At 40.9% G+C, this 19,601-nt stretch overlaps 1 protein-coding gene across 4 annotated transcripts in view; it reads right to left on the reverse strand.

The window, feature by feature from the left end:
* ect2 (epithelial cell transforming 2) overlaps positions 1-19,601 on the reverse strand; it is a 68,324-nt gene continuing 48,723 nt past the window's right edge. For 3 of the 4 annotated variants that reach the window (XM_085990307.1, XM_085990306.1, XM_085990305.1), the window contains 3 exons: positions 15,425-15,532; positions 12,525-12,674; positions 1-1,465 (listed from right to left, as the gene is read on the reverse strand). In XM_085990307.1, the coding sequence (XP_085846433.1) occupies positions 1,376-1,465; positions 12,525-12,674; positions 15,425-15,532 (348 nt within the window). In that variant the 3' untranslated portion in view covers positions 1-1,375. Of the gene's footprint in view, positions 1,466-5,307; positions 5,474-12,524; positions 12,675-15,424; positions 15,533-19,601 lie in introns of all 4 variants that reach the window. The other variant, XM_085990304.1, reaches the window with a different exon arrangement.

Consider the following 19,601-nt stretch of genomic DNA (forward strand, 5'->3'; position numbering starts at 1 on the left):
TATTTTTTTCAAAAAACAAGTTTATTTGCATCTAGGTATCAGGTTTATATGGAACTACACTGTATAAAAGTTATATACACATAAAAATTCAATATGTCCTTCACTTAGCAGCTCAGATTACTATTTTGCAGACCAGAGAATACATAAGGAGTAATCCAGTATATATGACATGTAAAACAAACAATAAGACAAACATGTTTTTTCCCCCCACAAGGAATAAAGAAAGTGTCAGTACAAGGGTGCATTCCAAAACTAAAGTGAATCAACACTTGGATATCTAGTTAGCAAAATATTCAAAGTATAGAAACATCCACGTATACAAAACACCATAGCACTGTTAATTTTACATAAAAGAACAGAAGGCCAATGTTCAACACATGCAAAGTGAGATTCTATAAATGTTGCTTAGCTTTTGTAAGAGGTGTGCTGAGAAAACTACATTTGTAGCCTTAGAACTGCACTTTAAGATAGACTAAATAACTTATTTTAATACATTTTATATAATTAGAATCAAATAATCAGAACCTCAGTTTAACCCATGGATTTGTTTAGCTTAGGGAAAACCTGAATGATTGTCTTCTGCAGTAATTAAAAAGACAGTGACCATGCGTTGGTCAGAAGACCATCTGTTACTTTTCCTTCCCATAAAATTTGAAATATTCCAGTCTAATTGAAAAAAATGGAAACAAACATTTTGCAAGTATTGTTAAAAGTAAACTACATTAGGATTGCTAATTTTGAATTTCAATGAACATTAAAAATTATGAGGCTGTCTTTTTATGCATCCCAGAGACCATGAATTTCAATGAATTACCTAGCAACCAGAGACACTATGGGGCAATTTTAACCTAAACAACCCATTGGGAAACTGACAGGATTGGGTGCAACGCTGGTTTTACACGCCAACCAATTTTACTCTCTATGGAGAATAACATTGGACGGGATGTAAAACCATTGTTCCACCCAATCCTGTGTTTCCCGCCCAACGAGTGAGGTTAAAGTGACCTCTATAAGGTTGATCATGTCAGTTTAATCAGTGCATAAAAAGACACAAACATTTTGTTAAAAAGGCAATAGACACAAATGTAATAAATAACATTGTACAAAAATGTACAAACTGAAGCAGGAAAAACAGCAATCAAATAAATCCTTCAATTACAGTGTTCAGCCAGGTAAACCATAGTATTATGGTGAAGTTGGAATTAGGTTAAAGAAAAAAATCCATAGAACAGTTAGCATTATCCTTCCTTTAAAACCGTGCATGCTTCAAATGAAGTTCCATTTGATACTATATCATTTCAAATTTCACAATGATTGCAATTGATCAAAAAAATCTAAAATATCTCCCATGGATTTACCCATCAAAGTACAGATTCTAGATCAGATGAGTTGTTGATCGACTGAAAGTGTGGTATCTTTTTTCAAACATTGCTGGTAGACTCACCAATGAAGGCGATTGAACTCCCTGTGTAAAATAAAAGGGTCAGTGTACATTTCTGTAATATAACGTCTCGAGAAGGTAACTAACTGCAACAATTAATTCAAGACCTTCTACCCTCCCATGGTGTTCCTGGGAGGTATTTCCAACTCCATCATATATAAATAAAATATTATGCTCATTAATTTAGGAAAATTGCAAATTAAGCTTATTAAATATATTTTCAACAACAAATGTATTTGCTTAAGTGAGGATTAGTGCTGGGAAATGGAACACATTCCCCTCCATCTACATTTTGCACCCATCAGTATCAAGCACTCACAGGTCAGGTTTACACGTAGATTAAATGCAGAGTAAAACTCCCTTTATTCTGCCTCAACAATACACCTCAAAACTTAGAAGAACATACTTCATTGCACCAGTTAATACGCAACACAAACATACACAGGTGAAAAGGCCATTTTAGTTCATCCACCCAGAAAGAACCTACAGTATTCCCCTAATCACCACATCTAACTCTTCTTCCATGATTCCAAGGTTTTCGCCTCCACCAGTTGAAGCTCATTCCATATGGTGACCATGCTGTGAACTTCCTGAAAAGCAAATCCTAAATTTCCCATTTATTAATTTGAACCCATATCACCTTGTCCTGCAAACATGGTTTAGTTGGCCCAGAAATTCGGGTCTCCATGGGTGAGTACGCACGGGGTACTCACCCGTAGGCCCAATGGAAGTGCCGGTTTCCTGCATGCACTGCGCATGCGCGGGAAACCGGCACTTCCGTTCCTCTGAACGAAGGGGTTCAGAGGTCGAACGTGTGCACGGGGGAGGCTGCGCGTGCGCATCGAAATTCGTTTGTTTTTTTTTATTAAATACGGGTTCCTGGGAAGGTAAGCCTGCAGAATTTAGAAATAAAAAGCAGGCGTAAAGCCTGCTTTTTACTAGGTAAGTGGTGAATTAATTAAAATTAAAACATTTTTCCCCCCACAGGTTTATTATTTTTTAAATACTTTAAAGCAAGCTAAGTTTATTTTTAGCCCCGTTAGAAAATAAAATTATTTTCAAAAATTTAAATTGTTTAAAATAGTTATTTCATGTAATTTATAGTTTATTTAAAAAAGTGATTAAAAAAATTTTTGTTGAAGATTTAGTGCTATTTTGGGGCTGTAGTATTTATAAGTCTTGACAGCACTTCCCGTCAGACTTATGAATGGAGCATTCCCTGCTCCGATTGGCTGCCCATGGCCGTGATCCCGGGGGACGCATCGAACTAACTGCGTCCCTGAGATACGCAAGCACTGTGCGCCGGCAGCTGGACCAGGCCCCGGATCGCAATTCCACGCGGGCCCACAGCTCAACGGCCGGCGCGCAAGGTAAGTGCAGATCGGGGGCTTGCACCCGCGGGAAGCCCCCGACCCTAATTTCTGGGCCATGATCTGGATCAAAACCATTTACTGTGTTATATAGTTCTACAAAGGCACCCCCATTGAAAACTACAAAGCCCAAGTTCCTCTGCTTTTTTCCTCATCACTCAGTCTTCAGACACTAGGATTCAATCTAGTGGATCTTCTCAAATATCTCGTGTCTCACTGACTGGGTGTGGCATTCAGGAGTCTGACCAGAGCATTGCACACTTTGAGCAAGACTTACTCCAATGTATATTCTACTGTTTTGACTATATAGCTCAGCATTCGATTGCTGCTCTACAGTGATAGAATAAATCTACTAAAGACCCATGACATCTCAAATTCATCTGTAGTTATTGCAACACCATTAATGGACTACTTATTGTTACATGTTTGAAGTTCCTTTGCCATTACTTTTGGTAAATTTAGGTATTTTTGGCTTCTGTAGCTCTGACTACTTTTCTAGGTGAAACCCAATTCCCTAGATAAAATTCATAGCGCACCAAAGAACCAGGGAACCCCCCCCCCCCACTTCATTTTAGCTACTGGTTTTATTATGTGCCTTCCCATGATCCTCCTGGTTTTCAGAGGGTAGCAGAATAACACTAAACTAGACTTTGACTTGGGTTTTCACTGCCAAATAAATTTGTTATTCATTATTGAATAAGCAAAAGTAGCAGTAATATTTCACAGTAAAGTTTTCCTAGCTCCTCTAGTAGAAAATAATCGTTTGTAGCTGCTGCACAAACTAGAACGAGTAATATTTTTTGTGTAGCCTGTAGCGGTTCGTGTAGATCGCCACTAAAATAAGAGAGTTTGACTTCGACGAACTATTAACAAGTTGTTTATTTACAGGAACAGACTAATTACATCAGGTAAGATGGCTGACTGTAGGAGCACCGTGGTATAGGTCTTGTCCCAGCGGGGACTCCACGAGGAATGAGTTCGCAGTCCTGTGGAGAGCGTGATGACGTCATCACGCTCTGCTGTGTGTTCCCGCGCTTTGGGCGTCACGTGACCGTGTCGTGACGTCAGCACGTTTGCGTGCGCTTAGGCGGTCCCGTGACCTGCGCCTTGCTTCGGTGCATCTCCCCGGTAAGGAGGCTGGCCGTTGAGGCCGAGGTCGCGAGGCCGGGCTGTGCCGGTGCTTGCCGCGGGGGCGGAAGATCGCGTCGCGCCCGTCGGCTGGCCGATGCGGCCGAAGGCCGGGCTGTGCCGGCGGCCGTCTTGGAAGACGGAGTCGGGCCGGCGGCCGGCGCGCATGCGTCAAGTGATGCGTGACGTCAGCGCGTTAGGTCGCCTCTTAAAGGGGCAACGGCCCCAACAGGTAAGTTATACATACATAAGTTAGTTAAGTACATACAGTTAGGTAAGTTAAAGGGAATTATGTATATATATCTATATGTAAGGGACAACCGGTGGTACCGCCACAAGCCAGTCTTTTCTTTTTCTCAGCTTCTTTGGAAGCTACCTGGCCTGAGAATCTCCTTGAAAACCTCAGATAGACTCATCGATTTGAACATTTAAGATTGACAAATATCTTCAAAAAGTGATTGCAGAATCAAACACTAAGAAAAATCTGCCAATTACAAATTCCAGAGACTAGTTTAATATAAATCAAGTGTCTTGAATCCCATCTATACCAGGCATAGACAAAGCAATTAAACCTATAACAAATCAAGTTGGGATATGATTACTGGGAGTTAAGTTATTTCTGACCAAGGCAGCAACAAGGAGGAGCGAACACCTTGCACACAGAAATTTCCAAACACTCCAAATCAAAGCAGTTTGGATGAAACAATAAATGAGGATGAATTCCAGTCAAAAAATAAGACACCAAATTGAAAAATGTCCATATACTAAAAAAGAGATAATCTAGGAAATAAGGCCTGTATTTAAAAAAACAAGCATTAAAAATATCCAATAATACCGTAGAAGTTTACATTCACACAGTTTATGCTTTTAGCAATCTGCAGTGATTTTCAATAAGGGTGTGTGCTGTAGTTATCTTGTATATGGTATACCATCTTAATATTCTAAAACATTCAAGTCAACTGCATTTGAAAAGAACTGATTACAGTTTGGTGTTCAAAGATTTAAAAAATGACTAATTATTTTCCCTTGCCCAAATTAGCAAACACCAAAATTGACACCTTAAGTGAAAAGGTTAGTAACAGTGATAACATTTCCTCTTGTCCAAATTAGTATTAGAACCAAAACGTACAATCTCTCACCAAGTGTCAGCTTGAACCCATCAAGTTCCAATTCTTAGACATTAAGTGCAAAGTCAGACACCAAGGAAAACAAAATTGTCTTGGTACAGCTTTCCGTTCACTTCCAACGTCAGCTTTATAAATGAAATTATATGTGGACACCAAGAAGTTAATCACTAACTTTAATGCCAGAGATGGCAAAAGAATTGGGTGAGCTCTGAGGGTTAATAGAAGCTACAATCAGACTCACTGTCCATAAGATGGGTACAGGGTTGACTTGGTGAGGGTGGACGCAGAATATTTCGAGGTCTGTGGCCAACAGGTGCACCATCCAGGGAGTTAGAACGCTGCACAGTTACATAATTTGCTGACATCACTGAGCCATTCAGACCAAGTGTGGACGAAGAACGAGAAATCTACAGATACGGAAAGATCACTAAATTACAGCAAGCAGGTAAAACTGGCAAGAAATAGAATATTGCACAAAAATAGATTTAAGGAGAAAGCAAGTGTGGGAAATAAGCACTTTCCCACATGAAATACTGTACTTTTGTACCTTAAAAATTAAATACAGTAGAAGTGGCTACATGACATTAATTTGATGGATCATGTTGACAACTTCTATTACCGGGAGCTATGACTAGAGCTTTCCAGTACAATGTAATGGCAGCATGCTAGCTGGGAAACCAAAAAGGTAAGACAGATGAAATTGATGGGCTGAAGAGAGAAGGGAACAGACTAGTGCTGGAAGTTATAGAACAAAAAATGGTGGGAGGGGGTCATGAACCAGTAAGAATTAAAACTAGAATAACTGAAATAGAAAAGTTGACCCCACTGAAGTAAACTGTCAGAGAAAAAAAAAATCAGGACAGCCAGAAGAGATAGTCAAGCCTGAGCAGTTGCTGATCTGAAAAATAGTGAAAGGCAGCTAAAAGGAGATTACTTCCAAGTGCTGAGATCAGTATTGCAGAGTACAGGAAACTTTCTGGTATCCGGCACTGACGGGACCAAGTTGGTGCCGTCCCATCAAAACTGCCGTATAAACCAGCGCTAATGTTAAAACATACGGAGAACAAACAACCCTGTTGCTTAGCAACAGCTTCAAAACAGTCGGCCACAGCTTAAAAGCGTCTCTGTAGCTAAGCAACAGCTTCAGCTAGACGCTTGGGAGCCACGACTGGAAAAAAAAGCAACGAGAAGTAAAAAAAACTATAGGAAACGGCTCCTGAATTTTGCCGGTAGATAGAGCTTTCTGGACATTTAACCTCCGATTAAACGAAAGTTTCCTGTACTTTAAGAGAATTTCCTTTGGGACAGATAAGCAGTTAATATTTTGAATATTTACAATTTTATGATTTGGAGATCGACAGTTTTATTTGCAAAGGAGAATGCCAGCATTGTTCAGGCAAGGGAACTTCAGTATTATTCAATCACAGATTTGCAGTAATTGAATATTAAATTCTATTTTTATTGCATGATTTCAGAGACTTAAAGCAGTGTTTTGGGGGGGATCAAATTCAGCAGTTAGTCTGGTCCTTTTTCTGTGAAAATTATAAAGAGTGGCTTTGATATATTTCATTTTTCACACCTGGAGTACTGGGCGCAGTTCTGGGCACCACACCTTAGGAAGGACATATTTGCCTTTGAGAGAGTGCAGCGTAGGTTTACTAGAATGATACCCGGGCTCCAAGGGTTAAATTAAGAGAGATTACACAAATTAGGGTTGTATTCCCTAGAATTTAGACGGTTAATGGGCGATTTGATCGATAACAAGTTATTAAAAGGGAACAGAAGGTAGAGAAACTATTTCTGTTGGTTGGGGAGTCTAGGACTAGGGGGCTTTGTCTAAAAATTAGAGCCAGATCTTTAGGAGTGAAATTAGGAAACACTTCTACACACAAAGGGTGGTAAAAGTTTGGAACTCTCTTCCGCAAACAGCAATTGATGCTAGATCAATTGCTAATTTTAAATCGGAGATTGATAGCTTTTTGTTAACCAAAAGGTATTAAGGGATATGGGCCAAAGACAGGTGTATGGAGTTAAGTTGCAGATCAGCCATGAGCCCATCGAATGGCAGAACAGGCTCGAGGGGCTAAATGGTCTACTCCTGTTTCTATGTTCCTATCTTATTTTTCTTTAAGTCCAGGATACTTAAAATGAAAGCAGGAAACTGCTTGGTGTTTCAATTTGGTAAAAGGTGTATAGTAATTGGGTGGGGTGGAGGGTGGTGGGGAAAGATTGTTCATGGAGATCGACAGTAGTGGGGATGATACTGGGTTTACCCATTTACTAGGGGTGGTGCTGGGTTTGATGGAACTGGGAGGAGGAACTAAAGAAACTAGAAATAACAGAAAATGCTGGGAAAACTCAGCAGGCCAGGCAACATCCGTGGAGAGAGAGAAACAGGTCATTGAAGAAGGGTTTCGACCTGAAACATTAACTTTCTCTCTCCACGGATGTTGCCTGGCCTGCTGAGTTTTTCCAGCATTTTCTGTTGTTACTGTATTTCGGATTTTCAGCATCCGCAATATTTTGTGATCGTAAAGAAACTAGAGATCCTTTCTCCACAGCAGCAAATGTTAAGAGATCATCGATAAAAGTGGTCAAAATTATGAATGGTCTTGGCAAGGTAAACACTATTTACACTGGTCAGTGAGTAAGTAACTAGAGGGCATAAATTTAAGAACAAAAGAATTAAGAGGGGGGTTAGGAGAATTTATTTTCTTAAAATGCAGAGGGTTGAACATTAAATGCCCTTCCAGAAACAGTGGAATCTAGAATAGCATTTAAAAGTGAAGTGCATAAATATTTGAAGATTTTTTTTTGTAAATTAAAAAAGGACATTGGAAAGGGCAGAGGAATGGGATTAAGTAGATAACTCAGTAGGTGCAATGGGACAAACATAGAAGATAGGAGGAGTAGGCCATTTGGCCCCTCGAGCCTGCTCCAGCCATTCAATGAGATCATGGCTGATCATCCAAATTCAGTACCCTGTTCCTGCCTTCTCTCCATATCCCTTGATCCCTTTAGCCTTAAGAAATATATCCAACTCCTTCTTGAATATATTTAATGATTTGGCCTCGACTGCCTTCTGTGGTAGAGAATTCCACAGGTTCACCACTCTCTGGGTGAAGAAATTCCTCCTCATCTCTGTCCTAAATGGCTTACCCCTTATCCTTAGACTGTGACCCCTGGTTCTGGACTCCCTGACCATCGGGAACATCCTTCCTGCATCTAGTGTGCCTAGTCCTGTTAGAATTTTATAAGTTTCAATGAGATCCCCTCTCATTCTTCTAAACTCCAGCGAGTATAAGCCCAATCGACCCAATCTCTCCTCATACGTCATTCCTGCCATCCCAGGTATCCGCCTGGTGAATCTTCACTGCACTCCCTCCATGGCAAGAACATCCTTCCTCAAATAAGACGACCAAAACTTCACACAATACTCAAGATGTGGTCTCACCAAGGCCCTGTACAGCTGCAGCAAGACACCCTTGTTACTGTACTCAAACCCTCTCGCTACGAAGGCCAACATACCATTTGCCTTCTTAACTGCCTGCTGCACCTGCATGCTTACCTTCAGCGACTGGTGCACAAGGACACCCAGGTCTCGTTGCACTTCCCCTTCTCCCAATCTATTGCCATTTAGATAATAATCTGCCTTCCTGTTTTTGACACCAGAGTGGATAACCTCGCATTTATCCACGTTATATTGCATCTGCCATGCTTCTGCCCAATCACCCAACCTGTCCAAATCATACTGGAGTTTCTCAGCATCCTCCTCACAGCACACACACCCACCCAGCTTTGTGTCGCCTGCAAACTTGGAGATATTACATCTAGTTCCCTCATCTAGATCATTAATATATATTGTGAATAGCTGGGGTCCCAGGACCGATCCCTGCGGTACCCCACTAGTCACTGCCTGCCACTCGGAAAAAGACCTGTTTATTCCAACTCTTTTGTCTGCCAAACAGTTCTCTATCCAAGTCAATATCTTGCCCCCAATCCCATGTGCCTTAACTTTACACGCTGATCTCTTATGCGACTCCTTCATTGATGTAAAATTCTATTTTTATATAATATTGCACAACTGAGTGTCAATATACATAGGCAGAGGAGTGGACCATTCAGCCCCTCAAGCCTGCTCTGGCATTCAATTCGATCATGGCTGATCTGCACCCGAACTCAATATCCTTTGATTTCCTTAACTAACAGAAATCGAATGATCTCAGTCTAGAAATCTTCAACTGTCCCAGCATCCACAGCCTTTTGAGAGAACTCTCTAGATTTCTAATATGCTTGTGTGTGAAAGTGCTTCCTGATTTCCATCCTAAATGGCCTAGCTCTAATTTTATCCCCTCAATCTTGATTCCCCATCAGAGGAAGTAGTTCCTCTCTATCTACCTTATTGAATCCTTATAACATTTTAAACACCTTGGTCAGATCACCATTCAATCTTCTATACTCAAGATAATACAAGCCAAGTTTATGCAACATGTCCTCATAATTTAACCGAGCCCCCGTTCACTGGCTACTCAGCTTTCCATCTTAACATCTTCAGCACACCACCAAATTAATTACTGCAGGAAAAATGAAACACTAAGCCAACATGCTTATTGTGCATTAGTCTGATTTTATCACCTCAAATTGCTTCTGCAATCAGTGCTTCATCCTATCTCAAAATACTGTCTCCAGCCAACATAAAATCCAATTGTACAGCTGAGATTTACCCAGAAGGGTTAGTACAGAAAGTTCCTATGATTTATGTTACTTTTTACTGAAGTTCTGGCAAGGAAAAAATATCTGCAGCATGTGTGTGTGTGTGAGAATATTTCACACATTCCAGTAATGCTTTACTAAAATCAGCAAGTTTGCTGACAACACAAAACTAGGTGGGATCGTGAGTTGTGAGGAGGATGCAAAGAGGCTTCAAGGCAATTTAGACAAGTTGAGTGAGTGGGCAAATACATGGCAGATGCAGTATAACACGGATAAATGTGCAGATGCAGTATAACACGGATAAATGTGAAGTTATCTACTTCGGTAGGAAAAACAGAAAGGCAGGGTATTATTTAAATGGTGATACAGGAAAAGTTCTGATATCCGGCACCGACGTGTTGCCGATATATCAAAACTGCCGGACATGCAAAGTTAACGTTGAAGCATACGGAGATGAAAGTCTCCATATTTGACAACAAACACTGTTGCTCAGCAACAGCTTGTAAACACTCGGCCCGTACCTTGGAAGTGTCTCTGAAGCTGTTGCTAAGCTACAAAGACGCTTTCCAGAGCCTGCCTGTTAAAAGAATGCTAAGAGAAGAAAAAAAACCTAACCAAAACAGCTGCTGATTTCTGCCGTTAGAGCGAGGTTTCCGGCCATACAACCTCCGGATAAACCAAAGTTTCCTGTAGATTGGGAAATGCTGATGTACAAAGGGATCTGGGTGTCCTTGTACACCGGTCACTGAAAGCAAACATGCAGGTGCAGCAAGCAGTTAGGAAGGCAAATGGTATGTTGGCCTTCATTGCAAGAGGAGGAGAGTACAGGAGCAAGGATGTCTTACTACAGTTATACAGGGCCTTGGTGAGACCACACTTGGAGTAGTGTGTGCAGTTTTGGTCTCCTTACCCAAGAAAGGATATACTTGCCACAGAGGGAGTGCAGCAAAGGTTCACCAGACTGATTCCTGGGATGACAGGACTGTCATATACGAGGAGAGATTGGGTCGACTAGGCCTGTATTCACTAGTTTAGAAGAATGAGGGGGGGATCTCATTGAAACGTATAAAATTCTGAGAGCTAAACAGACTGGATGCAAGGAGGATGTTTCCCCTGGCTGGGGACTCTAGAACGAGGGGTCACAGTCTCAGGATAGAACATTTAGGACTGAGATGAGGAGAAATTTCTTCACTCAGAGGGTGGTGAACTTGTGGAATTCTCTACCACAGAAGGCTGTGGAGGTCAAGTCACTGAATATATTTAAGGAGATAGATAGATTTTTTAAGACGCAAAAGGCGTCAAGGGGTATGGGGAGAGAGCGAGAATATGATATTGAGATAGAGGATCAGTCATGGTCATATTGAATGGCGAAGCAAGCTTGAAGGGCCGAATGGCCTACTCCTGCTGCTATTTTGCTGTGTTTCTTTATGTCAACACTGAATTGCGAGTACCAAGCAGGTGCAACCAACATTTTTAATACATTTAATTTTATTTAAAAGCAAGGATTGCAATGGGGGGGAAGTTATATGGAAAAGGTACTTTTTCCACACTTGCCTCTATACCAATTAACTTGGATCACATATCAAAAATGGTCCTTTGTTTAAGAACTTTTAAGCAAGATTATTGCAAATTGTACTTGTATACTATTGCTAAGCAGAAATGTTAGTTTTAATGGCTCAGTTTTGGTTATTTGTTTCATTTTTAAAATGAAGTTAGAAAAAAAACCAGCAGATGAAGAGGAAAAAACCATATAGGCCCGTAATTTACGGTCAGCGGCAAAACTAAGGCACTCGCCGCTGACCTCGAAGAAAACAGCCCAGAGATCTTGCGATCTCTGTGGGCTGCTTTCTTAGAGGTCAGCAGCGTGCGCTTTAGCTTCGCCTTCTCAATCTCTGGTGAGAACTTTACCTTTCTCGAATCGATTGTAGCACTGTGTAATGGGAAGCCCCAGCGAAGAGCTGTAGTGACGTCAACAAGCTAAGCAGCCAATCACTATGAAAATTTCACAGACAGCAAACCAGGAAATAAAAAGCAGCCTTTATCCTCACGTTTTAAAAATGTTAGAGAGTAAAAATGTTGTGTGAAATAAAGATTGGGACTATCACATAGGGATAAAGTAGAAGCTGAAATATCATGAACAAACTTTAAAAAATTAAGTTTTTTAAAAATTGTAATTTATCATAATGGAGAAATTTGACACTCCACAAATATAAAAATTAGTTTTTCAGGGCCAAAACTATTGTTTAGCAGTCAATATGGTGTTAAAACCAAGGCTTAACATTTATGGGATATTTAACAGCGATATTAGTGTGGAAAAGCTAAAATTTTCATCAGTTTCATGGATTGCCAGTTAGAGAGAGCGGGAGGTCCACAGCGCAGCCTATGTTGGAGCAGGGAATGACTGACCGCAACTTCAGGATTTCCGCATTTAAATGCGCATGCGCTAAATCCTGAAGTTGCGGTCAGTTTCATAGGGGTAATGACGCCAAACGCTGACAGTTCGCAGTTACTACCCACTGCAAAATCTGGGCCATAGTAATTTAAAGTACTGAACCCAAAAATAAATTGCATCACTGGTTTACTTCCATTTAGATAACTGCTTGTTCATCGCTATGTAGAAGCTAAACAACCGAGAAAGAACATGTCAAGACTTCTTATACACATTTACAACAATCAAAATATAGAAAAAGGACTATACCTCGGGTTATGACCCGAGAAAATATAGAAATGTATGTTCGTGCTTACCACTAATGAAGTGGTACTGGTACTGGCTAATCGACTACCCAAATAAGTTCCATTGCTTGTTGGACTCTTTGCATCAGGGGTACTGTGGGCCAATAGTGCTTGTTGCAAAACTCTCTTTGGCGTTTTAGTAAATGAGAAAGCTCTTGTAACCTAGACAAACAAAATGGTTATATTGCACCTTTAACATAATAACATGTCTTTAGGCTCTTTATGTAAGAGAGAATAGACACCAAGCAGTAGGAGAGTTAGGAAATGACAAAGTATGGCTGGAAATGCAAGTTTTAAGGAGACAGGCACAGAGGTTTATGGATGGAATTTGAGAATAGGGCAAAGGCTGAATTCTCAGGCACCAAAGAGGAATGGACAGGGGGGAAGCAACAGAAAATAACAGAGGCATAGGAAGCTAGAAGTGGAGGACTGAAGGGCATGCATGAGGTTGAAACGGTCAGGTGGGGCAAGGGCATGGAGCAATTTTAAGATAATGACAAGGAATTTCAGTCTGGTATGTGGATACAAGGTGGTCAGCAAGAAGGGCAGGATTCAGGTAATGGGAGTCTTGAAATCAAGTTGGAGCTCGTGTAGAATGGAGCTTGGGAGGCTGCAAATCATGAGTAACAAAAGCATGAATAAGGGTTTCAGCAGCAGTCCAGGCAAGGTAGAGATGGAGGTGGAGAATTTGCATAAGTGAAGCAAGAGGTCTTGGCAATATTTAAAGAGTACAGGGTTTGAAGGTCAGCTCAAGCTTGAACAGGAGAGGTGCAACATTCTCCAGTTCAGACAAACAGGGAAGGGGGTGGAAGACAGAGAAAGGGTGTAGGATTTTTTGGCATGAGCTGAATAAGTTTTCCAAATGTTCAGGCTCAGTTGGGACCCGATAGGCAGCCTGACAAAACAGATTGTTGAAGGATAAGCTGAGCGTCAACAGCATTCATCATACAAATAGGTTACTTACATAAACAGTTGTTTACTTAACCAATCCTTTAAAAAAAATCCTAAAAGAATCAGTATTTATGCAGTCAAGTGTAAGTGAACTGCAAAGCTTTACAACTAAGTACATCTCAAAACAAAATTGCCCAGCTGCATTAAAACAAGGTTAAAGGAAGTGTGGGATACACAAAGTAATTTGCTGCTTGAACAGTTCAAATATGCACGCCATATATAAAAGTTAATGATACCAATTCCAAAGGTCTATTTGAATCAAGCACATACTTGTACACTCTGGCAGCATTTATATTGCAATATTAAAAACTACAGTATAAGGAATGTTACATGTAACTCTGCGTGCAACTAAACAGTTCAAGCCTTCGTGTTGCCATGTATTAATAAACATGGATGCTGGATGGCTATAAATATATCACGAGGCAGTAACTTTATTTGAAGGACTTGTACCCTAACCTGCAAGATTGAAGCTTAAGCAGTCAATTGAAGTCTTTGGCTGTGCCTGTAATTCTAACAGCTATCTAGTGATTACACAGATGTTAAATTTGTGTAATAAAACAGGTTAAGCAATAAAATGTGCCACATGACACAAGAACTCTACAAAAAAAAAAGTTTCTAAACTTATAAAAATTCACTCCCAACCAGACAAGACAATTTAGTATAATGATAACTGTGATTCTCCAAGAGCTTAATATGCAAGTAAGCTCAAGTTCAACATATATAGTATGTGCATGCATTAATTTAAACAGTTGTGAAGTACACAGTATGCTCAGATAATACTTTCTCTTGTTTTGTAATGGAGCACAGAGGGGAGGAAGAGGAAGCGGATGGAAAAGAGCTCAGCAAGTAGGACCAGAAGACAAATCAGTGAAAAGCAAATTTAAGACAAATATACAAGAAAACACGTTTGGGCCGTATTTTCCGATCGGAGGCCTCCTGCGTGCAGAGGCCTCCGATCTGGAAAAATTTACGAACTTACCTGAGGATTCCCGAGGTGCCGACACTTCCGATCCTGGGCCTCTCCAAACTCCAAGTGCACAGGGCCTACATATCCCAGGGGTGCAGACAGTTCGCAAGCGTCCCTGGGATCATGTGGGCCATGGGGAGGCAATGGAAGAAGGGAATCTCCCTTCATACACTTGACAGATAGACCCGTCAAATATATGAATGGAGATCACCCCAAAAACATTGTAAAACATTAAATAAAAAAAATTAAAAATCACCTTTTAAAATTAGTTGAAATTACAATAAAATATTTTAAATATTTAAACAAAAATTTTGAAAAAAATTAAGGTTTTTACAGGGCTAAAAATAAATATCATTTAAAAATACTTTTTTAAAAATTACAAGAGTGGAAAAAATATATTCTTTTTTCAAACTCTTATCCTGGTAAAAGCAGGCCTTACGCCCACTTTTACCAGGCATAAGAATTTTAAGGGCTTTCTGTGGGCGGAGGGTCTCCAGAAAGCGGAACTATCTGCCCGCAGAGGCCCTTCTCCAGGGCAGGCGTCCAGGGAATGCTCTTGACAGATCGGAAATGCTGGTTTTCAGCACATGCCTGAAACTGGCATTTCCGATGTCCCTACGGGTGTGTACACAGAGTACACACCCGTAGGTATTGGAATATTTGGGCCATTATTTAAGAAATAAGTATTGGAATAGTACACCAGGTACACAAGTAATACTATTAACTTTTGTATGTAGACCATATCAATGCTTACACCCAATACATTTCAGATACTGACTGACCTGCTGTGTAGTTATAGCATTTGCTTTATTTAAAAAAAAACATCTGAATTGGGCTAAAGTAATATCAACTGAAGTGATCCAGTTGAGATCACTAATTCAGCACAGTACTCATCCTTCTGAGCCACAGGTTTCAATTTTGAATCACTTCAGTTTTCAATCTTGTTTGTTTTTTTGCCAAGAATGAAACAGAATTATACAAACCAATGACGTACCTTTTTTGAGGTCTTTTTAAATGCTCTTGATGCTCTGCTTAATGTGCTATCCATGTCTTTTGTGTTGACTTCTAAAGATTCTGGGTCAGTATTAAAAATAATATTTTCCTGGAAGAGAACAAACTTTAGTTTAAAGCAAGCCCATAACGAAGTGCAGGTTTTAATGTGAGCGAATGTTATAAAGAGGTCAAAGATGTCCAAAGTAAGAGTTTTGGGACAGCGGAGGAAGGATGGAGAGGAAGAAAAGCAAGCATTAGCACGGTCAAACAAGGTATGAGGTTTTAGTGCAGCAAAAACTTGCTGTTAACGTTTCATCCTAATCATGAAAGAAAGGAGAAATAAAAGGAGACTCGCATTTAGGAAATATTTGATATTTAAAAAAGGGAATATTTAATTTCCAATACTGGCATTACAATCAAGATAGCACTTGAACTTAATAGGAAAAAAAATGAGTGACAAGAACAGTATTCTTTACCCTAACTTCATAACATTGTGTATTTGAAAAGCATTAGAGCAGGAAATTTAGAAAGTTAATTAGTTCCAATAAACATACTCACACAATTGATTAGAATTGCAACCCTTTCAAATATTTTCAACTTAAAATGTTTGTCCCTCCATGGTCATATTGCCTAAATATTTCATTGCAATAATGTAAAGCAGTTAAAACTCATACTCGGCTTTCAGAGAACTTGGCAGAAAAGCCAAGGCAATTGCAGACGACTTGCTGACGGTGCAGTTCAACTACATATACTTGGCTCACAACATTTAATGGGACAGCAACAAACAACAAAGACTCAAAAATCTGCCTGAATTGTTCCTATAAATCATGATCTGATTTCAGGGCCTTATACTTTTTTTTTAAAGTAGTGTTTTGCTCTTGTAATGTTTTATTATAGAACCTGGATCGTACACCATGTTGTTAGTTATAACTCATAAAATGACACTAACTAAAAAGTTTGGCCTTCTGGTTATGCTCATGATGTCTGAATCTGCTAGTACTTTGACAGGTCATTCAGTCTAAAGAATCAGTACTCAATATGGATCTACATGGAATAAACAGCACAGAAACAGGCCATTCGGTCCAACTAGTCTATGCTGGTGTTTTTACTCAATGAGTCTGCCCCCATTCTATCTACCTCATCGCAGCCTTTCAGCACTTCTTTCAATTTCCTATTCACTCATGTACTGATCTCGTCTTCTTCTAAAAGCATCCAAGCTATTTAACCTCAACCACTTCCTGTGGTAGCAAGTTCCATATTCCAATCACCGAGTAAAGACATTTCTCCGAATTTCCCCCATTGGATTTTGTAGTGTCCGTGTGTAGATAAAGACACTGAAGACAGGAGTTGGTTCATAGGTATTTACTAAGCAAGTCTGGGGGGGGGGGGGGGGGGGGGTTTCTAAAGGATATACACAATACACAGGCTTATATAGCCCAAGTGGCAATTACCGGCATTACGCACACCTGGGGCTCTTAAAGGCACATACACCACAATTCCTCCCCTTCTAGCTAACTAGTACATCATATTTTAAGTAATTATTAATTACATGTTATATGCAAAATAATATACATTGCTGTATTAATTAATTATAAGTTAGTCTCTCAGGAGGCTTTCTGACTCGGTCCGGATAACGCCTCGGGGGTGTAGTAGTTTCTGGTGGTGTAGTAGGTTCTTCTGGCAAGGCTGATTCGGCTTGAAGGCCAGTGTCGGGTTCATCGGGCTCCAGTATCACCGGATCGGAGGTAGATATGGGTATCTCTACTTCATCGTTAGATGTATAGAGTGGTGGTGTAGGTTGTCCCTTTTCGGATGACTTGATGATTTGGTCAGCATGGCGCCTTATTATGCTGTCTCCGATGTCCACGGTATACATCAGTGGTCCTAATCGTGTGCAGATAGTTCCAGGCTGCCATTTCTCGGTACGGTAGTCCCGGGCCAAAACCGGTTGGCCTATCTGGAAGGCCCTAGTTGGCCTTTCGTTCATGCCCTGAAACTGCCGGTTCTCCACGTCCCTTCGGATGTTGGGCTTGACCAAATCCAGCCGGCATCTTAGGTTTCTATTGTAGAACATCATGGCGGGAGTTTGGTTAGTAACCATATGCGTTGCATTCCTATATGCAAATAAGAAGTTATCCACCTTGTGCTGAAGTTTTATGTCTTCATTACCCATGGCCTTGATGGCCTTCTTGAAGGTCTGGACAAACCTTTCAGCCAATCCATTGGTGGCGGGATGGTATGGGGCGGACGTGTAGTGCTTTACCCCATTGTTCTTTAAGAACTTTCTGAATTCTTCGGACACAAATTGCGGTCCATTATCAGAACATATCTGCTCCGGCAGCCCATTCCTGGCAAATATGGTCCTTAATACTGTGATGGTTTTTTCCGTGGTGGTGGAGGACATCTTTATTACCTCCGGCCACTTGGAGTGTGCATCAACTGCGATTAAGAACATTGAGTCCATAAATGGACCAGCAAAGTCGATGTGCACCCTTTGCCAGGGAGATGAGGGCCACTCCCATGGATGTAGAGGGGCCTGTGGCGGAGCATTTTGGACCTTCTGGCATCCTAGGCAGCTCTTGGTCATGTCTTCAATGTCTCCATCGATACCTGGCCACCATACAAACGCCCTAGCTAGGTTTTTCATTTTCACTCCACCCAGATGCCCCTCGTGAAGCTCCTTTAGCACTTTATCCTGGAGTTTGGGTGGAATCACCACTCTGGATCCACACATCAAGGTTCCTCGGCACACTGACAGCTGTTCTCTTCTTTGCGAGAATGCTGGCAACAGTGGTTCGCCATGTGCTGGCCATCCCTTCACTGTTAAATCGTAGACCCGTGAGAGAGTAGGGTCATTTCTTGTCTCCCTTTCAATGGCAGAATTTGCCACCGGTAGACATTCCACTATGGTAGAGTGGAATATCTCTACTGGGTCTACTGTAGGTGCCTCTTCTATCGTTGGCAACGGTAGGCGTGATAAACCGTCAGCATTCCCATGCTGTTTTGACCCTTTGTATTCAATGTTGTATTGGTGTGCCCCTAGAAAAAGGGACCACCTCTGTAGTCTTTGTGCCGTCAGAATGGGGACACCTTTTTTAGGGTTGAATATGGAGATGAGGGGTTGATGGTCAGTCAGCAAGGTAAATTTTTGTCCGTGTAGGTAATGGTTGAATTTCTTCACTCCCCATACCAGGCTGAGTGCTTCCCTGTCTATCTGGGCATAGTTACGCTCAGCTGAGTTCAATGAGCGCGACGCAAAAGCTATCGGCCGTTCCGAGCCATCAGGGAATCTATGGGACAATACCGCTCCTATGCCGTAAGGGGATGCATCGCACGCCAGTCTGATTGGTAGTGATGGGTTGTAATGAGCCAAAATTTTCTCGGATGTGATTAAGTCTTTACATTTATGGAAGGCACGTTTACAGTCTTCGTTCCATTTCCAAATCACTCCTGTCTGTAGAAGATCATTAAGAGGGTGTAGAATAGTTGATAAGTTCGGTAAAAATTTATGATAGTAATTTATTAATCCCAGGAATGACCTTAATTGTGAAACATTTTCAGGTGCTGGGGCTTTTATAACTGCTTCAATTTTTTCAGGTGACTTATGCAACCCTTCCTTATTAATTATGTGGCCACAATATGATATCTGATTTTGGAAAAATTCGCACTTGGGGCGATTTGCTCGTAGGCCCTGTTCTTTCAGCCTAGTGAGCACCTGCTCCAAATTGGCAAGGTGCTCGTTGTCGTTTTCTCCTGTTATAAGGATGTCGTCTAGGTAGCATTGAGTCCCCGGAATCCCTTGCAGGACTTGCTCCATAGCTCTTTGCCAGATAGCTGGAGCTGATGCTATTCCAAAAAGCAGTCGATTGTACTGGTACAGGCCTTTGTGTGTGTTTATTGTGAGATACTTTTTAGAGGTCTCCTCAACCTCCATCTGTAGATATGCCTGTGCCAAGTCAATTTTTGTGAAACGTTTCCCTCCGGATAGTGAGGCGAAAATATCTTCTATCCTCGGAAGAGGATACTGTACCGTGTGAAGGACCGGGTTTACAGTCACCTTAAAGTCCCCACAGATGCGAATTTTTTTCTGTTCCTCAGAGTTATTTTTCAATGTTTTTTTCATGACTGGAACGATGGGTGTTGCCCATTCGCTCCAATCTATTTTGGATAATACGCCT

This window comes from Somniosus microcephalus, chromosome 6, assembly GCF_052327205.1.
Source record: "Somniosus microcephalus isolate GS21.2 chromosome 6, FLI_Smic_1.0, whole genome shotgun sequence".
Lineage (NCBI taxonomy): Eukaryota > Metazoa > Chordata > Chondrichthyes > Squaliformes > Somniosidae > Somniosus > Somniosus microcephalus.